This window comes from Cetorhinus maximus, chromosome 1 (assembly GCF_964194155.1).
Source record: "Cetorhinus maximus chromosome 1, sCetMax3.hap1.1, whole genome shotgun sequence".
NCBI lineage: Eukaryota > Metazoa > Chordata > Chondrichthyes > Lamniformes > Cetorhinidae > Cetorhinus > Cetorhinus maximus.
In genome coordinates, this window is record NC_135879.1 from 65,990,224 (window position 1) to 66,014,244 (window position 24,021).

General features: G+C 42.7%; 1 protein-coding gene across 1 annotated transcript; it reads right to left on the reverse strand.

Moving 5' to 3' along the window:
• Nucleotides 1–11,474: 11,474 nt before the first annotated feature.
• On the reverse strand, nucleotides 11,475–16,399 carry sfrp2 (secreted frizzled-related protein 2). Its single transcript, XM_078541724.1, has 3 exons — nucleotides 15,699–16,399; nucleotides 14,197–14,277; nucleotides 11,475–13,235 (listed from the first exon to the last, which is right to left on the reverse strand). Exons 1-3 carry the CDS (start codon nucleotides 16,204–16,206, stop codon nucleotides 12,931–12,933), a joined length of 894 nt encoding a protein of 297 aa, XP_078397850.1. The 5' UTR covers nucleotides 16,207–16,399; the 3' UTR covers nucleotides 11,475–12,930.
• Between the last annotated feature and the right edge of the window lie 7,622 nt (nucleotides 16,400–24,021).

Consider the following 24,021-nt stretch of genomic DNA (forward strand, 5'->3'; position numbering starts at 1 on the left):
TTAGAATAATTATGGAAAAGAGCAAAAGTAGACCAGGGAAATAGACCCAGCCTTAAATATAATCCCAGTTGAGGAAAAGCCTATTTTGCAAAACTGAGACGTGAGTTAGTTGAAATGGACTGGAAATAGCTACTTGAAGGAAATCGGTGCCAGATCAGTGGGCAGCATTCAAGGAAGAGATAGTGAGAGTTAAGAGCAAATATGTTTCCTTACTGAAGAAGGGTGGGACTAACAAATTCAGAGCCCATTGGATCTCAAAGGGCTTAAGGAAAAGATAAAGAAAAATAGGGGAAGCTTCTGACAGATTCTGAGGGCTCAACACTGCAGAAAAACTAATGGAGTGTAAAAAGTGTATGGGTGAAATTAAAAGAGAAATTAGGAAATCAAAGAGAGAGCATGGAAAAATATTGGCAAGTAAAACCAAGGAAAACCCCAAAATTGTTTATAAAAATATAACGAGCAAGGGGATAACTAAAGAAAGTGTAGGACCTATTACGGACCATAGCGTAATTTATGTGTGGAGGTGTAGGATATATTTTTTTGTTCATTCATGGGATGTGGGCATTGCTGGCTAGGAAGCATTTATTATCCATCCCTAACTGCCCTTGTTCAGAGGGCAGTTAAGAGTCAACCTCATTGCTGTGGGTCTGGAGTCACATGTAGGCCAGGCCAGGTAAGGACAGCAAATTTCCTTCCCTAAAGGACATTAGTGAACCAGATGGGTTTTTATGACAATGAACAATGGTCATCATTAGACTTTTATTTATATATGGTTGAATTCAAATTCCACCATCTGTCATGGCGGAGCCCAGGTCCCCAGAGCATTACCCTGGGTCTCTGGATTATTAGTCTAGCGACAATACCACTATGCATCGCCTCCCCCGATATCAGTATGGTTCTGAATGAATACTTTGCATCTGGTTTCACAAAAGAGAGGGACAATACAGACATTGAAATCAAGAAAGCAGTATGCAATATTCAGTTAAATTAACAGTGAGAGAGGAAGCATTAAGACATCTTTAAATGTAGATAAATGCCTAGGCCTGAACGAAATACATCCTAGGCTGTTAAGGAAAACAAGAGAAGAAATAGCAGAGGCTCTGACCATCATTTTCCAATCTAGTTATAGGTGACATGTCAGAGGTTTGGGGGACAGCTAATGTTATATGATTGTTTAAAAAGGGAGAAAGAGATAGAACAAGTAATTACAGGCCTATTAGGCTAATCTCGATGTTGGGGAAATTATTGAAAAAATTCTGAGGGACAGGGTAAATCTTCATTTAGAAAGACACGGATTAATCAAGAATAAGAACATAAAAAATAGGAGCAGGAGTAGACCATATGGCCCCTTGAGCCTGCTCCACCATTCAGTTCAATCATGGCAGACCATCTTCTGCAACTCCACTTTCTCACCCAATCCCAATATCCCTAGATTCCCTGAGAAACCAAAAAACTGTCTCTCTCAACTTTAAATATATTCAACGATGGTGCTTCCACAACTCTTGGGGTTGAAAATTCCAAAGATTCACAACCTTTGATTGAAGAAATGTCTCATCTCAATCCTAAATGATTGACTTCTTATGAGACTGTGGCTCCATGTTCTAGATCCCCCAGCCAGGAGAAACAATCTCTCAGTGTCTACACTGTCAAGCCCCTTCAGAATCTTGTAGGTTTCAATGAGATCATCTTTCATTCTTCTAAACCCCAGAGAGTATAAGCCCAATTTTCTCAGCCTCTCATCTCTTCTTTAGATATGGAGACTAAAGCTGCTCACAGTGCTCCAAGTGTGGTCTCACCAAAACCCTATCCATGTACTCAAATTCCCATGTAATAAAGCTCAATATGCCATTTGTCTTCCTAATTGCTTGTTGTACCTTCATGCTAACTTTCTGTGTTCCTTGTACGGGTACACCCAAGTCCCTCTAAATATCAACATTTACAAGTTTCACATCTTTTACAAAATATCCTGCTTTTCTACTCTTCCTACCAAAGTTAATGACCTCACACTTCCCCGTATTATACGTCATCTGCCACCTTGCTGTCCACTCACTTACCCTGTCTATATCTCTTTGTTATATCCCTAAAGTTTTGGTAAGATCTAGTCAGGGACCAATAACGTTTTGTTTAAAGTAGACAAAGTTTGAAATTCAAGACACTTTCTTGGAGAAGCAAGCCACAAGATTCCACAGGTTTTGCACAAACAAAAATAATCTTTACCATACAAGGTCAGAAAGATAAAACAACTTACAATATCTACCTTATACTCTAACATTCAGGGTTACCATGAGGTACATGTGAATTAAGAGGCAAGCTGTGGTCTAACACACCATACTGCACAATAACTGGCAGATGTGATCAAGACAGAGACTACAGATTTCTCAACAACCCACACGGATGTCAGTAAACACTATGAGTCAATCAATCTCACTGATACCCTGTCTCTCTCATGAGGGATTACCGTCTTCACCTTCGAAGACCTCGCCTTGTACTTCTCTCCACAAATTTCTCCAACTTGGATGACATCAAAGACCACCCATCTTGCAGGGTTTCAATCTCGTCTCCCGAGACTCCATTCTCCTAGATTACCGAGTAGGCACTCAAGCATTAAACCACAACTTCATCTCTTTGGCTGGACCGAGCAGAACGCTACTGCTCCAAATGGGTTATCTTCGCTCCAACTGCCTGAAGCACACAGTTACCAACCTCCTCCTGTCTTCGTGGATCTTCAGGGCTTCTTGTGAGCCCTCTTTGATAGCCATGGCTTCTACTGAGCCCTCTTCACTTAAAGTCTGCAAATCACAGCCCTTTTCCTGCTTGGAACCTCTTTCACTGCTCCTCTCTTTTTAACTTAACTGGGACCTCTTCCTATCCCTGTTCCCTGTCTAGGACTCTTCTTTTGGGACCTCTCCATGACCCCTCCCTTTCCCCTGCCTAGGATAGCTGTCTTCAATGGCATGCCGCTCCTGGTCACATGATCCCTGTTTTCACACCATTTTTCCCTTTCTGCACAGGCATGCCCTCAGCCAAAAGAACTTAAAATGCTGAACTGCGCATGTACGCCTGCTCCCAGTCTGCGCATGTCTCCCAGTCTTTCGGGACTGGGAGTTCCTGACCTTTGCTATTGATGAGAAGGTAAACAGGTTTTCATATGAAGTCTCTTTGTATCCTCCTCACAGCTTGCATTCCCACCTCGCTTTATATAGTCAGCAAACTTAGATATATTATTTGTGGTCTATTCATCTTAGTTATTACTATAGACAGTTGAAGTCCCAGCAGTGATCCTTGCGGCACTCCACTACTTCCAGCCAGCCAATTTGAAAATTATCTGTTTATCCTTACACTCTGCTTTGTGTCTGTTAACCAATCCTCTATCCATGCTAATATGTTACACCCAACTCCATGAGCCCTTATCTTGTGTATTAACTTTCTGTGTGGCACCTTATCGAATGGCATTTTGGAAATCCAAGTATACTACATCTACTGGTTCACCCTACTAGTTGCATCCTCAAAAAAAACTAATAGATTTGTTAAACATAATTCCCCCTTTGTAAAACCATGTTGACTTTGGCTGATCATATTATGATTTTCTAAGTACATTGTTCAGACTTCCTTAAAAATAGATTCCACCATTTTCCAGGTGACCAATGCCAGGCTAGATGGCCTGTATTCACCTGTTTTCTCTCTCCCTCCTTTCTTGAAATGTATAAAATGCTAAGGGGCCTAGATAGAATGGATAGGAAAGCCCTATTCCCTTTTGTTGAGTGGTCCATACCCATTTGGCATAGATTTAGGATGAGAAGTAGGAAGTTTAGAAGGGCTTCAAGGGGAAATCTTTTCACCCAGAGGGTGTGGGGATCTGGAACTCAGTGCCTGAAAGGGTGATAGAGGCAGAAAATCTCAAAACATTTTTACAATGTTTTTATCAGGAAGTACTTTGATAAGAACTTAAAGTGCTGTAACCTGCAAGGCTATGGACCAAGAGCTGGAATGCGGGATTAGGCTGGATGGCTACTTGTCAGCCAGCGTAGACACGATGGACCAAACGGCCTCCTTCCATGCTGTAAATTTCTATGTTTCTATTCTATAATGTGGAATAAGGAAATGGCAGAGACATAAAACAAATACTTTGTATCTGTCGTCACATTCAAAGACCCCAAAAAACATTCTGGAAGTAATGGGGAGCCAAGCAAGAATGGGGAATTTAAAGTAATCAGTGAAAGCAGCAAAATAGTACTGGAGAAATTAATCAGACGACAAATCCTTTGACCTGACAACCCGCATCCTAGGATTTTAAACAAGGTAGCTGAAGAGATAGTGGAGGCATTGGTGTTGATCTTTGAGAATTCCTCAGATTGTAGAAAAGTTCCCAAGGATTTGAAAGTAGCAAACATAACCCCTCCCTGTGGCCCCACCACCCCCCCCCCCCCGGCCTCATTTAAGAAAGAAGGAGGAGAGAAAATGGAGAACTATCGGCCAGTTAGTCTAATCTCAGTAATACGCAAATTGCTAAAATTTATTATTTGGTATGTTGCAACAGGGCACTTAGAAATAATAATATAATTAAGCAGAATCAACAGGATATATGAAAGGGAAATTGTGCTTGATAAATCTGTTTGAGTTTTTTGAGAATGTGACCAGTCAGATGAATAAAGGGAAACCAGTGAATGTGGTATATTTGGATTTTTAAAAAGCATTGTTAGGGACCACTTAAGACGTTGTTACACAAAATTAGGACTCGTGGGATTGAGAGTAATATATGAACATGGATTGACAATTGGTTAATGGACAGAAAGTAGAGGGTGGGAATAAATGTAACATTTTCCAGTTGGGGAGGTGGGTACCACAAGGATCAGTATTTGGGCCTCAACTCTTTTCAATCTATTTTAATGACTTAGATGAGGGGACTAAATGTAACATATCAAAGTTTGCTGACGATGCAAAGTTAGGTGGAAAAGCTAGTGATGAGGACACAAAGAGGCTGCAGAGGGATATAAACAGGTTAGGTGAGTGGACAAGAAATGGAAGGGGGAATTAAATGTGGCAAAGCGTGAAATTATCAAATTTGGTAGGAAAAATTAAAAAGCAGATATTTTTTTCATAGTGAGAGCCTGGGAAATATTTGCATTGAGAGAGTCCTCGGTATCCTTACACTGGAATTATCATTGAGTTACAGCAAGCAATAAGGAAGGCAAATGCTATGTTAGCTTTTGTTACAAAGGGATTGGAATAATGAGTGAAGAAGTCTTACTATGATTATACAGAGCCTAGGTGAGGCCACACCTGGGGAACTGTGTGCAGTTTTGGTTTCCTTGCCTAAGGAAGGACATACTCGCCCCAGTGGGAATGCGATGAAGGTTTACTAGACTGGTTCCTAGGGTGGGGCAGGGAGTGGGCCAGGGGTTTGTTCTATGAGGAAAGATTTAGTAGACTAGGACTATATTCCCTAGTGTTTAGAGGAATGAGAGGTGATATAATTGAAACAAATAAACTTCTTAAGTGGCTTACCAGAGTAGATGCTGAGAAAGTGCTGAGGAATATAGGATATGGGGTCACAACATAAGGGATCAGTCATTTAGAACTGAGATGAGGAGAAATCACTTCATTCAAATGGCTGTGAATCTTGGGAATTTCCTGTCCTGAAGAGCTGTGATGCTTAGTTATTGTGTACAAGACAGAAGTGGATAGATTTTTGGATACTAGTGGAGTTAAGGGAATGGGGGTCATGCAGGAAGGTGGATTGGAGTTAGAAAATCAGAAGGCAGAAGATCGTATTGAATGGTGCAGCACGCTCAAAGGAGTCAAATGGCCTAGTCAACTCCGATTTCTCATGTTCTTATGTGCTGCACCCTGTCCAGGGTCAGTATATCTTTCCTGATGTGCGGTGCCCAAAACCGAGCACAGTTCTTCAGATGCTGCCGGAAAGAGGATCTGTATAAATTCAGCATAACTTCCTCCCTCTTGCATTTCAGCCCCCCGGAGGTAAAGACCAACATTCCATAGGCCTTTTGATCGCTTTCTGTACCTGCCTACTGTCTTCTAATGATTTGTGTACTTGAACTCCCAAATCACTTTGCTTTTCTGCAGTCCCTAGCTTCTCACTTAGGAAGTACTCCAATACATCTGTCAACCTGTGTCAGCAAGTCAAAACAGAACACTGAATTAGTATATTTTGAGACTACCAAATTTGATATGATGGTTGAAGGTTTTAGTATTTGTTATCTTGTGTTGCCATCTGCGTTTCACTAATTGAAAACACCTTGCTTGTTCATTCGTAAAAGCAATTCGAAAAAAATCTCCTTGTCTGTAAATTGAGTTCATAAATCGAAACGTGTGCACATGGGACGTATTTATGGTATTTCCGTTTCCTGAACCATTTCCAGATATTCTCCGAGCTGATTTCGATGTGCTTAATATCGTAGAGATTTCGGTTTTAAACCTTATTTTATCAACATATCAGCAAACTGGCATGAATACGAGATGCCAACACTGGGTACTTCTCCCGTTTATACTGTTGCCCCCAAACCTTCCAGCTCTTCCCCAATCCCACTGCACATCAATTTTGGTCAGGAGGAGCTAATCCAAGGACCACTCCAGAGAGTCTGTCGATGCTCCTTCTCAGCCAGGCTGTCTGGAGGTTACTTCAAAATCTTATTTTGTTGCTCCATTTGAAGAAATGAATTGGCTGCGGTGAGGTGGAGGATGTGGGGAGAGGTCGAGTGTCAGCCCAAGCTGAGATACAAACTCAGGTGGCATTACACACACCTCTGTTGTGTTGCCACCTTCGTGTTAAGAGTAAGGTCAGCATGAAACCGTTATATTCCCATCCGAGCGAAGGCAACAGTGCAGACAAAACCAGTGTATGATTTATACACTCAAGTTCCTCCTCAAATAGGTGCAGCAAATCTTTCGTTTACCCGTGGGAATATACTGGTACTTTTTTTTAAGGAGAAGTATAGTTAGATAGCATACGGTTCATCTCTTTGCATTGTGATCTTTGGTCTTCTGATCCCGTGTCCAGCAACAGCACAAAGGGCCGCGTTTTGTTAGACTCCTGTTTTCTCCAGGGTCTTAGCGCCCACCGACTTTGTTGAGCCAGGTGAAAGTCCTTTCCGTGGTCCGGGCCATGATATCATCAATTAGAGGCGCGCATTTGCGTGTGGATCGTGCGTCATGACCTCACTGTTATTGGATATACACGTGCAGTGACCAATCTGTCAAAGTAACTATTGCATCCACTATTGTTAGCACTTATTTAAAATGAGGGCGGTGCAGTCCTTCATTAAAAAATCCGGCAAGAAGCTGGCTCCTCATGTAATGAAATCACACTGCTGGTTGGAGGGACGTTTGAGAATCTTGGACACAGGAGTCCGTATCTCAAATTAAACGCATACATGAAATAGACACATATACAATGTCAAGAAACAGTCAGCATCGGAGAGAGAATGGATGAGATTAACCTTTCAGGTCAATGACCCTGCCTTTATCTCTCCACAAATGCTGCCTAAACTGTTTTATTTCAGATTCCCAGTATCTGCAGTATTTTGCTTTTTCGTGTCCGCAATATCAAGGTTCGCGATAGAACGATTTCCTTGTGATGTGTCAGTCAATATAAAGCAATGGGAGTACAAATGTGTTTCTTCCAAGGCATTCGTCTGCTAATAGTTTTATTTTAGCTTCACTTTATACACAACAGCTTTACATTTTACATTTAGTGCTCGCATGACGCATGGTTAGTGGAGTATCAATGTCAACTATATAGAATGTATGTGGGTGGGTTAAGATGTTCATCTTCTCAGCCCAATATCTTCATCTGCAGCAAATACGGCAGAGACCGCCATCCTAGAGTCATGTAGGGCTCCTCAGCCGCACTTAGGGCGGTGTTTAACACAGAGTTGACGCCTAGGTGCAAACCATTGTTTGACGAGATTGCCAAAGAGAAACTGTATGTACCCACTGAAATATCAGCGAGGTTGGGATGAGGTTTGATTAGCACCTCAGCTGGTCAATCACCAGGCAGGAAGATCAAAGGGTGTGTCAAAGGTCAAGCTTTTGGCTTCTAGCTCAGTTAAATAATTATACAGGGTGGGGCGAGGGGGGGTTGTCACAGTCTGCTGACAGCTGGTAAGGAAATTTGAGCTTTGTGTGAAGCAGTTGAGCAAATAGATTAAAAAATAAACAATAAACTCTGTTTATTCACAAATTATTTGTAAATCTAATCCAAGCGTTGATTTGTAACTGGTCACACCTCATTAAAGTGTTCATCTATCCACCATCCTGAAAAAAGCATATGGAGGCATGTGTGAGATTACAATATCCCAATGAACTTTTACAGATAGAAATGTGTGGTCATATACTTTGGCAGAAACAATAGAAACATTGCCTAAACCTTGGAAAATAAAGAATACTGAATGGAGGTTAAGAGCTAAGGGATCTTGTGATACAAATGAATAATTAATTAAATGCAGCATCACAAGTCAGCAAAGCAGTTAAAAATGTGGCGACAATGTACTGGGGTTTATTTCTAGGGGTGTACAGTTCAAAAGTAGTGAAGTTATGTTAAACTTGTATAGGGCTTCGGTCAGGCTGCAGTTGAAGCACAGTGCATATTTCTGGTCCCCATACTATAAAAAGGGATATGAATGCACTGGAGAAAGTGTGAAAATCATTTACAAGGATGGCAGCAGAATTAAAAATTACAGCCATCAGGAAATATTGAAAAGGTTGCATTTTTTCTTTGGAAAAGAGAAGATTTAGAGATGACCAGATAGAGGTCAGGGTAGATATGGAGAGAATGTGGAAGAATCCGAAATTAAGGGTCATAAAAACAAGTTAGTTACTAATAAATCCTAAAGAGACATTAGGAGGAATTTCTTTACTCAGGGAATGGGAAAAATATGAAACTCTCTGTCACAGGATCTGGCTGAGGAAAAAGCTTAGATTTTTTAAAATGGAAAGCACGTGAGAAAGGAGAGAAAAGAAAGATATACTGGTGAACTAAGGTGAGGCTGATGGAATGGGAGGAGACTCGTCAAGTATAAGCACCAGGCCAGACTAGTTTGGCCAAATGGCCTGTTTCTGAAGCGTATGTCCTACATAATAGGAACATAGGAGTATGAGTAGGCCATTCAGTGCAAGTAGCCTGTTTCTCCTTCAATTGGGTCATGGCTGATTTGTATCAATTCCATCTGCCCACCTTATTAAAGCCCATGGAATTAAAGGAACAATGGCAGTGAGTATCTGAAAGTGACTAAGGGACAGAAAGTAAAGCTATTGGTGAATGATTGTTTTTCAGATTAGAAGGAAATATATAGTGGTGTTCCCCAGATATTAGGACTGCTGCTCTTTTTGATATATATATATATATAAATATATACATGACTTGGACTTGTGTTTACAGGGCATCATTTCAAAATTTGCAGATTTATGAAACTCAGAAATATAGTAAATAGTAAAGGGGATAGTAACAGACTTCAGAAGGGCATAGAGAGAATGTTTCCTCTTGTAGAGAGGACAATTCCTCTAGGGAAGAGCATAACTAAGGCTATTAATGTAAGATAGACACCAAGAAATTCAACAGGGAATTCAGAAGAAACTTCTTTACCCAAAGAGTGGTAAGAATGTGAAACTTGTTACCACAGGGAGTGGTTGAAGTGAATAATATAGATGCATTTAAGGAGATGCTAGACGTGCATTTAAGGGAGAAGGGAATAGATGGTTATGATGGTAGATTTAGATGAGGAAATATTGGAGAAGGTTTGCGTGGAGCATAAATACCAGCACAAATTAGTTGGGCTGAATGGCCTATTCTGTGCCATTTATCCTATGCAATGTAATCCTATGTAAGAGACAGACTGGTAAAATGGGTAGGCTTGGTCAATTGACTTTACCACGGAGAATTATGAAGTGATACGGTTTGGTAGGGAGAATGAAGAAAGGCTATATTAACTGAATGGTACAATTTCAAATAGGGTGCAGGAACTGAGAGCCCCGGGGGTTTATGCACACAAATTTTTGAAAGTGACAGGGCAAAGTGAGAAGGCTGTTTGAAAAAAAACATACAAGGTCTTAATGATAGAGGTATAGAGTACAAAAGCAAGCAAGTTATGCTAAACCTTTATAACACTTTGGCTAGGCCTCAGCTGGAGAATTGTGTTCAATGCTGGGCACCACATTTTAGGAAGCATGCCAAGGTCTTAGAGAGGATGTCTTATGGTTTGGATCATTGTCCTTTACTTGTGTTGTCTTCAAGCTGGGTGAGGATTCTCCTACACTATGAATGATTTGGACATAGTCTGTATTAAGTTTTTCTTAAAGCCGTTTATTTACAACTATTTACATCCAAGACCTCATGGTAAGTATATTGTTCTCTAGACACAGACTGTTCTGCATCTTGCTCCTTTAGAGTCTCTTGGTCATCTGACCTGATGTCATGCTTACATCATCAACATAATTGTCTAATAACATAAACCATTAACCCCTTACTCTACACCTTACATAAGTGATTTTCTAGAATGGTACCACAAGTGACTTAATGTTTCTGCAGAGACAGGATAACCTGGTTTCATAGAGCAAATAAGGAGAAACTGTTTCCAGTGGCAGATGGGACTGTAATCTGAAGACACAAATTTAAAATAATTGAGGCAATATGAGGCTTTTATTACGCAGCCAGTTGTTGTCATCTCCAATGTACTGTCTGAGAGTTTGGCAGAAGCAGATTCAATAGGAACTTTTGAATCGGAATTGGATAAATACTTGAAGGGAAAAATATTGCTGTAGGGAAAGAGCAGAGGAATTGGACTAATTGGCTAGCACTTTCAAAGAGCCGGCACAGGCATGAAGGATTGAATGGCCACCAACCATGCAATAATTATGCGCTTCTCTGACCGTCAAAACAATTGACTCCCTAATCAACTGACCCAAATTCTTCAGCAGATTGGATTGGTTGCTGTACAGACAATAATACTTCCATGACGTATCTTGTACTTACATAGCACGCTTAAAAACTAGGCACCGCAAAATCCATCAGTAGGAATGGTTCAGTCATAAGTACTGGTGATTTCTTATAGTAATGGATTATTCCATTTATGGAGCCCCACAGTAGCTACACAAATCTCTGATCTTCAGGGACATTACTTTGAAACAAGGTCTATTTTTTCCAGATACTTGATCATTTCCATACTTTAATCTCCACCGCTTATTCGTTTAATGTAGATACTAAAATGTGACACCATTGTGATCTATCTTCCCCTCTCAACTGTCTTCACAGAAATGTCCCAGCACGTTTCTGTCAGTGATAGAAAATTCATGATGTATTTTTAAAAAATAATATTGTATTATAATGTTATAATATGCGTGGCTATTAATGACTCCCCCCACCTCACCCTGTAGTTGTTGCTTAACAACAAACTGCGCTCCTAGGGTTAAAATAAACTTCAGCACGTTTCTTAATATAGTTTTCCATACTAACCGAAACGTCACTTGTCCATACCCAGTCTTTATTTCATGCAAGTGATTTAAACAGGACGTCCAAACAACTTCAGAAAGACGACAGATATTGGGTACATTAATAAACACGAGAATCGAATAACAAGACGTCAATGTACAAGAATATACTGTTTATCTGAATTATTTACAAAGTCACAAAGCAATATTTACAACCCTTGCAGATAATAATTCAGTAAGGTATTTTACAATAATGCTGATTAAATTGAAGGCATGTGTGCCATAAAACGAGATGCAAGCAAACAAGTTAGGGAAGCGCCCAGAGCTCACCATCAGTTCTCAGCTTTACACAGGAGTATCGGATTTATAAATTATATTATTCAAAAGGTAGCCGTGGTTGCTTACGTTACTTAAAATACAGGAGTCCTACTAGTTGACCCCGAACAGATTACTACTTCATTCTCAAATGTATATATTTTATTAAGCTTATTGGTGTAGAAAGCGTTATTATACGTCGCATGTTTTATTTAAAATACGTTGCCCAATGGCTTAGAATGTTTTAAAGATACTCGATGCAAAATCTGAAGCATTTGCATAAAAACGCCAAACGTTTCAGACCAATCTTTGCACCTTTGTTTGAAAGGTAAATTTACACCAGCGTGTATTAAATACGATTATAAAAAATATTTCAACTAACTGCAACCCTCCCAGCACTTACTTTGGTTTCGAATAATGCAATATTTGAAATATTACTTGGCCGTGTTGTGTTGAATGTGGCAACTTTGACTAAAGGCAATTCCCAAAGCAAATACAGCTACCAGCATCCTTGTCAGCGGTGGTAAAGTGTAGTGCTACAGGAGAGTGGAAGGTTGTTCAGTGGAAATCGAACGAATTTCCTATACTTCAAACCTAGTCTATTTCAGATTTCTGTATCGAAGTGCTTATGGATAAAGTTACCTACAATTCAAGAGACTCGCGGGAGAAGATTGCTTCCAAACATAAAAAGGATGTTTTGAAAAAAATTCTCGAATTTTTATAGCAAGCCAAAGATTTTTTTTCATTTAAAATTCGATTTTTGAACATACATTTTGAGCCTATGTAAAACTGGCGTCTTTGATGCTTGTTCAATAAAATGGTATTTCGAATATATGTGTATATATGTAAATGAAATCAACACTTGTGCACCAGAGCGTCAAATGAAGATCTCTTATGCCGTATAAATAGGATTACTTTGAAGGAAATGGTCCTGTTAAGGCTTCAGAAAGGAGCTGATTTTGTAAAAAAAAGTTACAATCGGTTATCGTTCTCGCAACTTTAAATCCATCATTAGTGGCGGCCTCTCAGTTTATGTTTGTTTCAAAGGACAGTGATTTCATAGTTTATGTCACACAACAATTGCTAACAAAGCGTAAACGGCGTGGAATGCATCAGAGAGAAGGGGGTGTGCGGGGTTTTTAATGTTACGCTCTGCAAATAGGGCCACACTATTTAACACTGCAGTTTGCGGATGCTACGAGCAATTCTCTTGAACTCTCGCTGCCCTCTCTGCCATCTCTTCACGGAGGTTATGACCAGGTTCCCATCGAGCTTTTGTCCCATCACTAAGTAGGGGGCATTGATGTCGTTCATCTCATCGCAGGTACACTGCAGGCCGTCCTTCAGCCACAATACACTTTTCTTTAGATCCTTCTCGGTCACTCCATTCAGCTTGTAAATAGTCTTGCTTTTTGTCTCGGGGACGATCTTTGTGTCTCCATTGATGTAGGAAATCTCTTTCACTTTTATCTTCAAAGCTAATTAGGAAAGGATTAAAATATGACATGTTAACGCGTCTGGTGGTGCAGGGGGCAGGAAGGTGGGAGGGAGGGCGATTGTTGCCGAGGAGAATCCAAATGGAACTGTCAAGAGGACGGGACTGATAAATGTGGCGAACAGGTGGCTTCCTTCCCATTATTGGGATCAATCGTGTGAAACCGAATAAAAGAGTTCTCAGTCAGTGACTGCATGTGTAAAATTCGAGCCTTCATAAACCTATATGTTAGCGAGTGCTGTGTTGTATTGTGTGTGTAGGGCGGGCAGTGGTATCGGGGTTGGGGGGTGGGTGACGTCGCTTTTCCTCCATCCCACCTCTCTCTCTCTCCTTTAGGAATCAGCTCAGTGTATGTCAATCTGCAGCGTCAAGAGCAACGCCAGCGTTTGAAAGCTCAAAACCCGAAAGCTAATCAGCAGCTGGTAACATTTGGTATGTATTTCATCAGAACTGTGAATCAATAAAACACAGGCTCTCGCTTGTAAAACAAGCCAGCCACTCGAGTGTGAGCATTTCACCAGTTCCACCCCCCACCCCACATTTTCTTTCAGACCACCTTCCTCATCGGTGTCACGAATTCAGGATTTCAATTTTTACCGGGCTGAAAACTGTACCTGGTTTTTGCCTGAACTTTACTGAGTTAGCTTTGCCAGTGCCTGCAGCTGAACAATGTTCTTTCCCCCGGGCAATGAGAAGCCGCTTCTGTGGAGAGGAACATTGCAGCGCCGGCTGGACGTCGGATTCAATGAAACGACAGGGTTTCTTTTTAAAGGCGATGTGGAAGCGGCGCAGTCCCGTTATTGGAACAGCAAGAAAACGCAGCGGGCGGGGGCAAGAAAGCGCACAGGATACAATTTATTGCTGCACCGCCACTTGTAAACAAGCCAATACTCGCTCACACCGTGAAACTTTAAAGGAAAATGAGGCCCGAGACTGCAACTTACCGAAATCATTTTTACAGTAGTTCTCGACAATGTCATTGTCGTTTTGCTCTCTATCTTTACATGCGTCACAGATCTTCGGTTCTGAAAAAAAGAGTGCATGTATATTTAGGAATGATTTTTGTACATACTGTACATTTTTCAGCAGGAGAATAATAAGGATTTTTCTTGTACTTTACTTCTGGGTATGGTCCCAGCGCAGACAACCTTTAATTACTACAGCCTGCACTTTCCACCTTCTTTATGGCTTCCAGATTTTCCACGGGTTTTGCAACTTTTATGAAGTGAGCCATATTTTACGAAGTATTTAAATACCTTCGGTTACCATTTCCCTGCGGAATATGCTTCTAAGGCATTATCCTCACCGGGAAGATTGCGCCCTGCATTGAAGAGAAATAAAAGGACAGGCTTAGACGCTTTGCATGGGTTCCAGAGCTGAGGTATTGGGGACACTGTTCCTCACTGGAAACTGTGTGTTTGCTCCAGATGGGATGCGAATAAACACAATAGCGAATTACATGGACCGTGGAAGTTCTTTAAATGGAACGATTAAAAAGCGGAGCACTCCTATTCGCTCCCCAGTGCTCAAAAGGTCTTCACCCTTTAAATGGCTGCACTGTTGGCTCCAGAGTGCCCACTGTGATACATTGTGTGGCACAGTCACAGGCAAAGCTCCCCAATTTGCATTCCCGATAGCTTTTAAATGAATTGCTTTGTTTTCCCCCTTTAAACACCCAAGCTTTGGAAAAGAGCAGTTTTGGTCATGGTGCAAGATGTTAATTTAAAATGCCTGGTCCATCAGAAGCAGTGGGTTTCTTAAAACATACGCGTAAGCTCACAAAAAAAATGCACCAATCTAACACTAGTCACTGCTCTGGTTTTGGTAGTTAGGTGAAGCCGCGTTACTAGTGGAATCGCGTGTTAACATCTGCAACACATTTAAACTTAAAAAAAACAGAGACAGCGTTCACAGGACACAGATGAAAGTCTTTCAAAAAGATTTTAAAAAAAGAACATATTGCAGAGAGGTCAGACCCACAGAGATGCTGTAGTTCATTCGATCAGCAAATGTATTGATCGGTCCGAAACCTTCCGAGACAACATCACAGCGAATTTCCCTTCCGCTGTATAAAACACTATTATACAACTGATTGGAGCAACACACCAAGCAGCGACAGGAACCAGTACCGGAGTTAGCTTGTTTTTGCAGCAAATAAGTATTCTGTTTCGAATTATATAGTTATCGGGATATCAAAAAAGTTAACTTTGGCACCTCTCATATAGACAGAGGTTAGACACTATCAATGTATCTCAGGGTGTTGCAACAGAACGAATAAGAGAAAAACAGCATTGTACACAAAAAAGATGCAAATCAGTATTTCAAATCGCCAGTATTACATTTACACATCGTTAACGTCTGTAAAACCTATCGATGTGAACTATTTTAGGCGTTTGGTGAAAGGATACTATTCCCACTCTCCCTTTAGCATTCACTTCAGCCTAACCTTCTTTGGGCACGGGGACGTGCTCGTTGGAGTCGGCGGGTGGGATGCACAGGTCGTTGTCCTCCGGGAAGCGATTGCACTCCAGCATGTCGGGCCAGGGGAAGCCGAAGGCTGACATGACCGGCGAGCAGCTCTCCTTCACCTGCTCGCACAGCGAGCGGCAGGGCTGGATCGGCTCGTCCACTTCATCGATGCACACCGGGGCGAAGAGGGAGCAGAGGAACTTCTTGGTGTCCGGGTGACACTGCTTCTGGACCAGCGGGATCCAGGAGCTGGCCTGCTGCAGCACCTCCTCCATGGTTTCGTGCCCAAGAAGGTTGGGGAGCCTCATCTCCGGGTACTCGATGCCGTGACACAGCGCCAGGGCGCTGGGTATGGGCTTGCAATTGTTGCGCTTGTAGCTGAACTCGGCATGCCCGTAAGGATAAATCCCTATCCCCTTGACCGTGTCCAAGTGCAGTGCAGCCAGGAGGAGAAGACAGATCATCGCGTTCAGGGGGCGCCTCATTGCAAATTCTGGTGCTCCTGAGCGATCTCTGTCCGCTCCCGCGATGTGAGATGGGCCGAGTGATCAGGAGCTAATGGGACCGGCTCCCTGAACTCCAGTGTTAAAAAGGAATGGGAGGAGTTACTCGGAATAGTTACTGCTCTCTGTTTGATAGGTTGACACGAAAGACGCGGTCATAGACCCTTCTTGAGAAGGGAGAACTCGACCAAAGACCAATGTTCTGGCTGTTGTGAGAATATACACATGTTATAAATGAAGACAGACTTATTTCCCAGCCGTGTCTGACCATAAAATAAACCCTCCCACCTACTACTGCTCTGACTGCAGCGACCACAGCTTATTTTCAAAAATGAAAAGAGATCCCCACCGTTGCTGTAATCGAAGGCAGCTGGGGTTGGGAGATGAATTTGAGGGTTCGGGTTAACACATGCTGGATAGCTTCTTGTAGTAACATAGCCTGCCGTACACATAGCGGTTAGTGAATCAATGATATAACTAGTTTAGGACATCATTGTTGAAAAGAGTAATCGGGGGGAAAAACAAGGCTAATTATGATTTATTTGGAGTTTAGTCAAACACAATATACTTCAAAGCAGTACTGGTCAGAATAACATGGAGAAAAACGAGGAATCTTGTAGCGTGGTCAAGGTCCGTTAATGGAAACCCCGTTTCTGGTTATGTGCTATCTAACAGAACGTGAGAGTTGTCAAAAGAAATAAGTTTGCGTTTATATATTGCCTTTCACAAGCAATTAAGTACTTTTTTTTTGAAAGAGTGATTGTTGCAAGCAAATAAAACATCCAGCTTGCACACAAGACCTGGCAAATAACAATGAGATAAATAGTCAGCTTACCTGTTTCCTTTGGTCGTACATAGCTTGAGTATTGCTGAAATAAGAGACAGGCTGCCGAAACTTTTCCTCTTGCACTCATCAGGACAACTCACAAGAATACCAAATTGTAAAGGGCACAGCGGACAATTAAATTGCTGTTCCTTTTACAATTTGTGAATTGTCCTGATGAGGACAAGCGGAAAAGCTTCCACAGTCTGTCTCTTTTTTCAGCTATTCTTCACTGGTTCTGGTGATGTTGGTTACAGACATTTCGTTAGTTGAACTTCTCATCTGAAAGATGGCTCTTCCAACAGTGCAGCACTCCCTAATTACTGCACTGGAGTGGCAGCCTGGATTTTGTACTCCAGTTTTGAACCTACAACATTCTGGTTCAGAGGCAGATGTGTTCCTCATTGAGTCATGGAGAAGTTAGTGAAGCCTAGAATATTGATGGATGAAGAAGAACTATGGTGGAATCACTAAAAATTGGCAGCTCTCAGTTAGGCCCGTGAGAGACACGAAAAAACTGCAGCTTTTGTACAATTGTTATTGCTCCTTTGGATAACATGAAGTGATCAAGATCCACTGACCTATCCATTTCACTGCAAGAGAACTGGGGTTTGTGAGCACTGACAGCTTGCAAATTAGTGATTATTAAACTTTTCCAACTAAAACCCTAGTTTATGTTGGCAGCAGCTGGATGTCCAGATGGATTTTTTATTTGTAGCTTAGCTCCACCAAAAAGTTCAATGGCCCCAAAGTGTAAACTTATTCCAATAAATCAATATTTTTGAATCTTCAGCCCATCTATACAATTGTCAGAAAGCAGCAATGACATAATTGTGTTGCAATGTACCCCCAGGTTATAATATTTGCCATTTAAAAAAATGTACCTGTACTTCCAATCTGCTTAGCAAATCCAATGATGGTAGAGTAGCATTGCACTTATGTTACTAGATTTTATTAGTAATCCAGGGGCCTCACATCTGGAGATGTGAGTTCAACTTTCATCAAGGCAGCTGGGGGAATTAAATTCAATTAATTAAATAAATCCGGATTTAAATGATAGTATCAGCAAAGGTGACCATGAAATTACTTGATTGCCATAAAAACTCATCTGGTTCACTAACCCCATCTCAGAAAGGAAATTTTCCATTCTTACCTAGTCTGACTGATAAGTGGCTCCAGACCCAGAGCAATGAGATTGACACTTAACTACCTCCTGAAAAGGCTAAATGAGCCACTCCAGTTTTAAAAAACTGCTATGAAAAAGTATGATAAGAATAAAACTACAGTAACTACCAAGCATCAACCTAGGCATTGGATTCAGGCATGACAAAAGCACACCCAGCTGTCCCACAGTCCAGTCAAACAACACCCTAAAAAATCATAACTTTCAGCCAATGTCCCAGATTCCATAATCACTATCCCTGGATATATCCTAAGCCACCAGCAGGATGAACTTCCAAAGGTGATGACACAGTGACATAGAGTGAAGAGGGATTGGCCTTGAACATCCTCAACATTAACTTCAGACCCCATGGGAATGTAACGGTTGTAGATACATCTGTCAATGACAGTATTGGTAGGTGTAACAACCACACAGGCAAGGAAACTTACTGCTGCTTGCCACCTACTCCTCCATGTTGAACACCACTCAAGTGAGGGCACAGAATGTACTCCAGGTGCGGAACTTTAATGTACATCACTAGGAGTCACTTTGTAGCACCACTGCTGGCTGAGTCCCGAAGGACATAGATGACAGGTTGGGCCTTGGTGAGAGACCAAACGTGGGAAAAGTAAAATCCTCATCCTCACCAATCTACCCATTGCAGATGCATCTCTCCATTGCACTCTTAGTAGGAGTGATCACCACACAGTCCTAGTGGGGATAAAGTCCTATCTTTACACTGAGGTCATCGTCCACCCTCTATGCTGAATGGCACTACTACTGTGCTAGATTCTGTGATAGATAACTGTGATAGATTCAGAACAGAGCTACCAGATCAAAATTGGATATCCATGAAGCATTGTGGACTATCAACACCAGCAGAATTGCATTCCATCACAATCTGTAGCCTCATTGCCTGGCACACCTCTCAATCTACCATTACCATCAAACTGGGGGATCAACCCTGGTTTGATGAGGAGTGTAGAAGAGTATGCCAGGAGTAGTACCAGGCATACCTAAAAATGAGAGGCCAACCTGATGAAGCTACAATACAGGACTACATGCATGATAAGCAGTGAAAACAGCATGCTACAGATAGAGCTAAGTGGTCCCATAACCAACCGATAAGATTAAAGTTCTGCAGTCCTACCACATCCAGTCATAAATGTGATGGACAATTAAACAACTAATGGGAGGAGAGGCTTCATGAGCATCCCCATCCTCAATGCCAGCATAGCCTAACATGTGAGTGCAAAGACAAGGTTGAAGTGTCTGCAACCAACTTCAGCCAGAAGAGCTTAGTGGAAAGTTCATCTTGTCCTACTCCTGAGGTCCTCACCATTGCAGGAACCAGTCTTCAGCCAATTTGATTTATTCCACATGATATCAAGAAACAGCTGAGTGCACTGGATACAGCAAATGTTATGGGCTCCAACAACATCCTGGCTGCAGTGCTGAAGACTTGTGCTCAAGAAATAGCCACTTATGAATGCGCTATTGTCCTCACAGGAGAAGAGGAAGCACAAGGCCCTAGAGTGAAGCCAAACTGGTGGGAGAGTGTTGAATCTTGCAGTGCTGACCCGGTGGACGAGGATATTTTGGAGCTGATGTGTGAGCATGGAGCAAGATCCACTGGTTGCGGAGCGGCAGGGGTTTTGGAGGAGGGTAAGAATGAAGTGGACACACATTAGATTGGGGGAGGGTCTCAGAAACAGAGGGCAATGGCTGAAAGAATGCCAGGTGACATCCACTAATCCTTTATGTTTTTGGAAATCTTTGTCTAGTGTTATGCCCAATTTCAGAATCTAACAGAATTCACAAACACCAAATCTTAAATGCTCATGGGTAGTTACACTTGTGTTCCCTCCATCATAGGGATTATCTTCGAAACCAGCTTATGATTCGGAAGGCCCTACATTAACATTGGAACAGGAGGAATGGTGCATTAGTGTCACATCCTTGCTCTACACCTTGCAGCACCTCAGATACAGGTACTTCAGTGGGTTTGAGAGCTCCAGCAAAGATGGTTGCAGACATTAGGGAAGGCACATCACATTCGCTTGAGGAGCTGTCAGAGGCAGAGAGTTTCCAGGCCTCTGAGAATCAGAGGAGTGTTGGAGACCAGGATGATGCTGAGCCCCAGGCAGATGATGAGCTCATCCATTAGGCGGCAAATGCTTGATGCCCAGAGGGATGTAAGTGAAAACCTGGCAGAGATTCCTGAGGGTTTGGGAACCATGGCTCATATAACAGAAGGGTCCATACGGATTATGAGCACCGCAGTGACCCTCAGCTCTCAATGCACAGCATCCTGCATAGAGAGAGTGGTGATTTTCATGGAGCAATAGCTCCAGGAACTCAGTCAGGGTTCCTGGGGTTGCATTCAGGCCTGCAAGCCCACACACTGGCAGTGACCTCAGCAGGGCATTGCTAATGTGAGGGATGGATGATGCACCTACTGACTTGCTAGATGCTCTTCTATCTATGGCGAGCAGGGAGGTACAAGCAAACCTCATGTTGGTGGATGACCTGCAGCTCCATGCATCTAGGGGCTCTTCTCATGATGCTTCTGATGATGATAGCAGCTCTTTCACCCCACTGCCAGTGACCGTTGCATCTGAGGAAACCACGATGACTAAGGAGTGTCCAGCCATGGCATTGGGCTTGCCTGCCCAGACAGGGCCCTCACAGGCCCCGGCAACCAGAGGACATTCATCAAAGTCATCTGGGCCAAAGGGGCATTAGGCTCAGTAGCCTGCATCCAATGCAACTGCTGGCGACAGGGTAGCACCAGGACGTAGCACTTATAAGCAGTTCATAAAATCACTATAAACACACAAGGGCTTTCATGGGTGAGATCTTTATCATTGTTACTTGTCTCATGCTTTATCTTGCTGTCAGACATCACTGTATTAAAATGTAACCTCATGTCACATGTTCTTGTTTTGTTTTCTGTCCCAGGAAGATAAGAGGCCTTCAACTCAAAGCTAAACAGCGATTGGGTATGACAGTTTATTTCAGGAGGAGGCACAAGAGAAAGAGGCTGTCAGGAAGGCTTCACGAGCAATAATGTAACTGCACCATTTCAATGATTTGAAGTGTTGACCCTGGAGGCCTACTGGAAACTCCTTTGAAACAAAGCCTCCCTGGCTCCCAAAAGCTGCCTCGTTGCTGGGTCATCATCATGATCCTGTGCCTGAGCAGGTTCCTCATCAGAGTCTGTACTAGATCCTTCCTCAGCAGATTGTGGAAGCACATAGCAGTCTTCATCCTCCATCTGATCTCCCCGAGAGAGAGCCAGATTGTGCAGGGCTCAACCACAACGAGTGCCACGCTTTCCAGAGGATATTGAAGACATCCTCCAAACCGATCCAGGCAATGGAACCTTATTTTCAGTAGTCCTATTGTCCTCTCAATTATGGCCCTCATGGGGGCATGGTTTCTGTTGTACCTCTCCTCCACAGGCGTTCTTCGATGTCTGATTGGTGTCATCAGCCACCTTTTCGGTGGATATCTTTTATCCCCCACCAGCCAGCCATTCAACCATGCAGGAACAGTGGGCAGCCTTGGAACTTGGGAGTGATGGCGAATATACAAATCATGGCAACTCCCAGGATCCCTTGTACAAACCTGGAGGATTTGCTGCAACTGATCGCACACCATCTGGATGTTGAACGAATGGAAGACCTTGCAATTCACAAATGCCACCGGCTCTCCTGCAAGTGCCTTGATGGGCACATGGGTGCAATCAATAATTCCCTGAATCCTTGGGAAGCCTGCAATAGCTGCAAATCCTCTGCAACACTCTGCCTGACTGTCCTCATCTGTCTTGAAATGTATAAAGGTGTTGACCCTTCTGAAGAATGCGTCTGTCAAAAGCTTTATGCTGCAGTGTGCTGCAGATTATGACACTCCACACAGATCATCAACAGGACCCTGGAAGGAATATGAGGCATAAAAATTCAGGATGACAGTCACTTTCAGCGCCACTGGCATTGGGTGCCCACCTACACAGTGGGAAGCTATCTCAGACCCTATCATCTCACAAATTGAGGATACTGTCTCTCTTGAGAGGTGGATCGTTCTTCGGCCCTGCAACTCGGTCACCTCAAGATAGCTGGCTCTAACCCTATAGACTCATCCAGCAGGGTAATGGCACCTCCTCCTGCCCCTTCTCCCTTGCAAATCTTACTGGCCTGCAACCCCTTCAGGTTGTGCTGTTTGGTCTTGAGGGTAGATTCTATGATGATGTCTGCAGCCAACTGGTCCCTCTCCCTTTCTGCTCTCTCCTCCTCATCTGACAAAGTGCCTCCAGCTGAAAAAACAATGCCAATTTTTCACCTTATGCTTTGCTGTGGTTCTACCTTTATTGTGGTGTGACCAGTTTTAAAAGCCTGTATAAGGATTTAAGCCTCCTAACTTACATAAGAAATGAGCAGGGTGCTTCACTGATGAAATAGAACCACTCAGACTTTCAAATTACATGCGTATGCTTACCTCCTCACTCCTCCATTCCTCCTGAGCCTTATATCCCACCCTGGATGTAGAAAGTGTAAAATGTGCGATACCCGCTTGTCTGTTTTTCCCATATGCCGACTGTAAAAATACACAGGCCTCTGAAAATTGCAGTACATTGCCCCTTTAATTGGTTGAGTTGGCCCTTTGATTGACAGCAGGCAAACTGCCGACATTCGGCACATCCGCCCAGCATAATATTGCGATGCGGTGTGATGATATCGGGAAACCCTCCTGAGGTCATTATGCTCTATTTCATGTGATGTCGGACATACCGGGGGATCGCACATGTGCTGTAAAATTCAGGCCCAGGCTTCATTACAGCCTTGGTCCAAACATGGGCAAAGGAGCTGAATTCTAGAGGTGAGGTGGGAGTAACTACCCTTCACATCAAGGCAGCATTTGACTGAGCGTGACATCAAGGAGCCCTAGCAAAAATGAAATGAATTGGAGTTGGGGAAAGCTCTCTGCTAGTTGGAGTCATGCCTAGCACAAAGGAAGTTAATTGTGGTTGTTGGAGGTCAATCACCTCAATCCTGGGAAATCCCTGCAGGAGGTCCTCAGGATAGTGTCCTAGGCCCAACCATTTTCAGATGTTTCATAAATGATCTTCTCCCCATCATAAGGCCAGAAGTGGGGATGTTTGTTGATAATTACAATGTTCAGTTCCACTCGGATCTTCTCAAATACTGAAGTAGACCCCACCTGCATGCTGTAAGACACGGACAACATTCACGCTTGGGATGGCAAGTGACATTCACACCGCACAAGTGCCAGGCAATGATCATCTCCAACCAAGAGATTGCAAGTACCCACCTTTGACACTCAACTGCATTGCCATCATTCAATTACCTAATACCAACATCCTTGGGGTCGCCATTGACCAGAATCAAAACTGTACCAGTCACATAAATACTGTGGCCAGAAGACCAAGTCAGAGGGTAACTCACCTCCTGACTCTCCAAAACTTGTCCACCATCTACAAGGCATAAGTCAGGAGTGTGATGGAATACTTTCCATTTGCCTGGGTGAGTGCAGCTCCAACAATACTCAAGAGGCTAGGACAAAGCAGCCTGCTTGATTGGCACAGAGAAGAAAATGGGCTGCAAATGCACGGGAACACCTCCAAATTCCCATCAACTCATAGGCCACTTTCATTGTCACTGGAGCTCCCTCCCTGACAGCACTGTCGGTGTAACTTCAAGGAGACCTCTGGCCACCACCTTCTCAAAGGCAATTAGATATAGGCAATAAATGCTGGACCTCCCAGCACTGCCTATATTCCATGAATGAATTA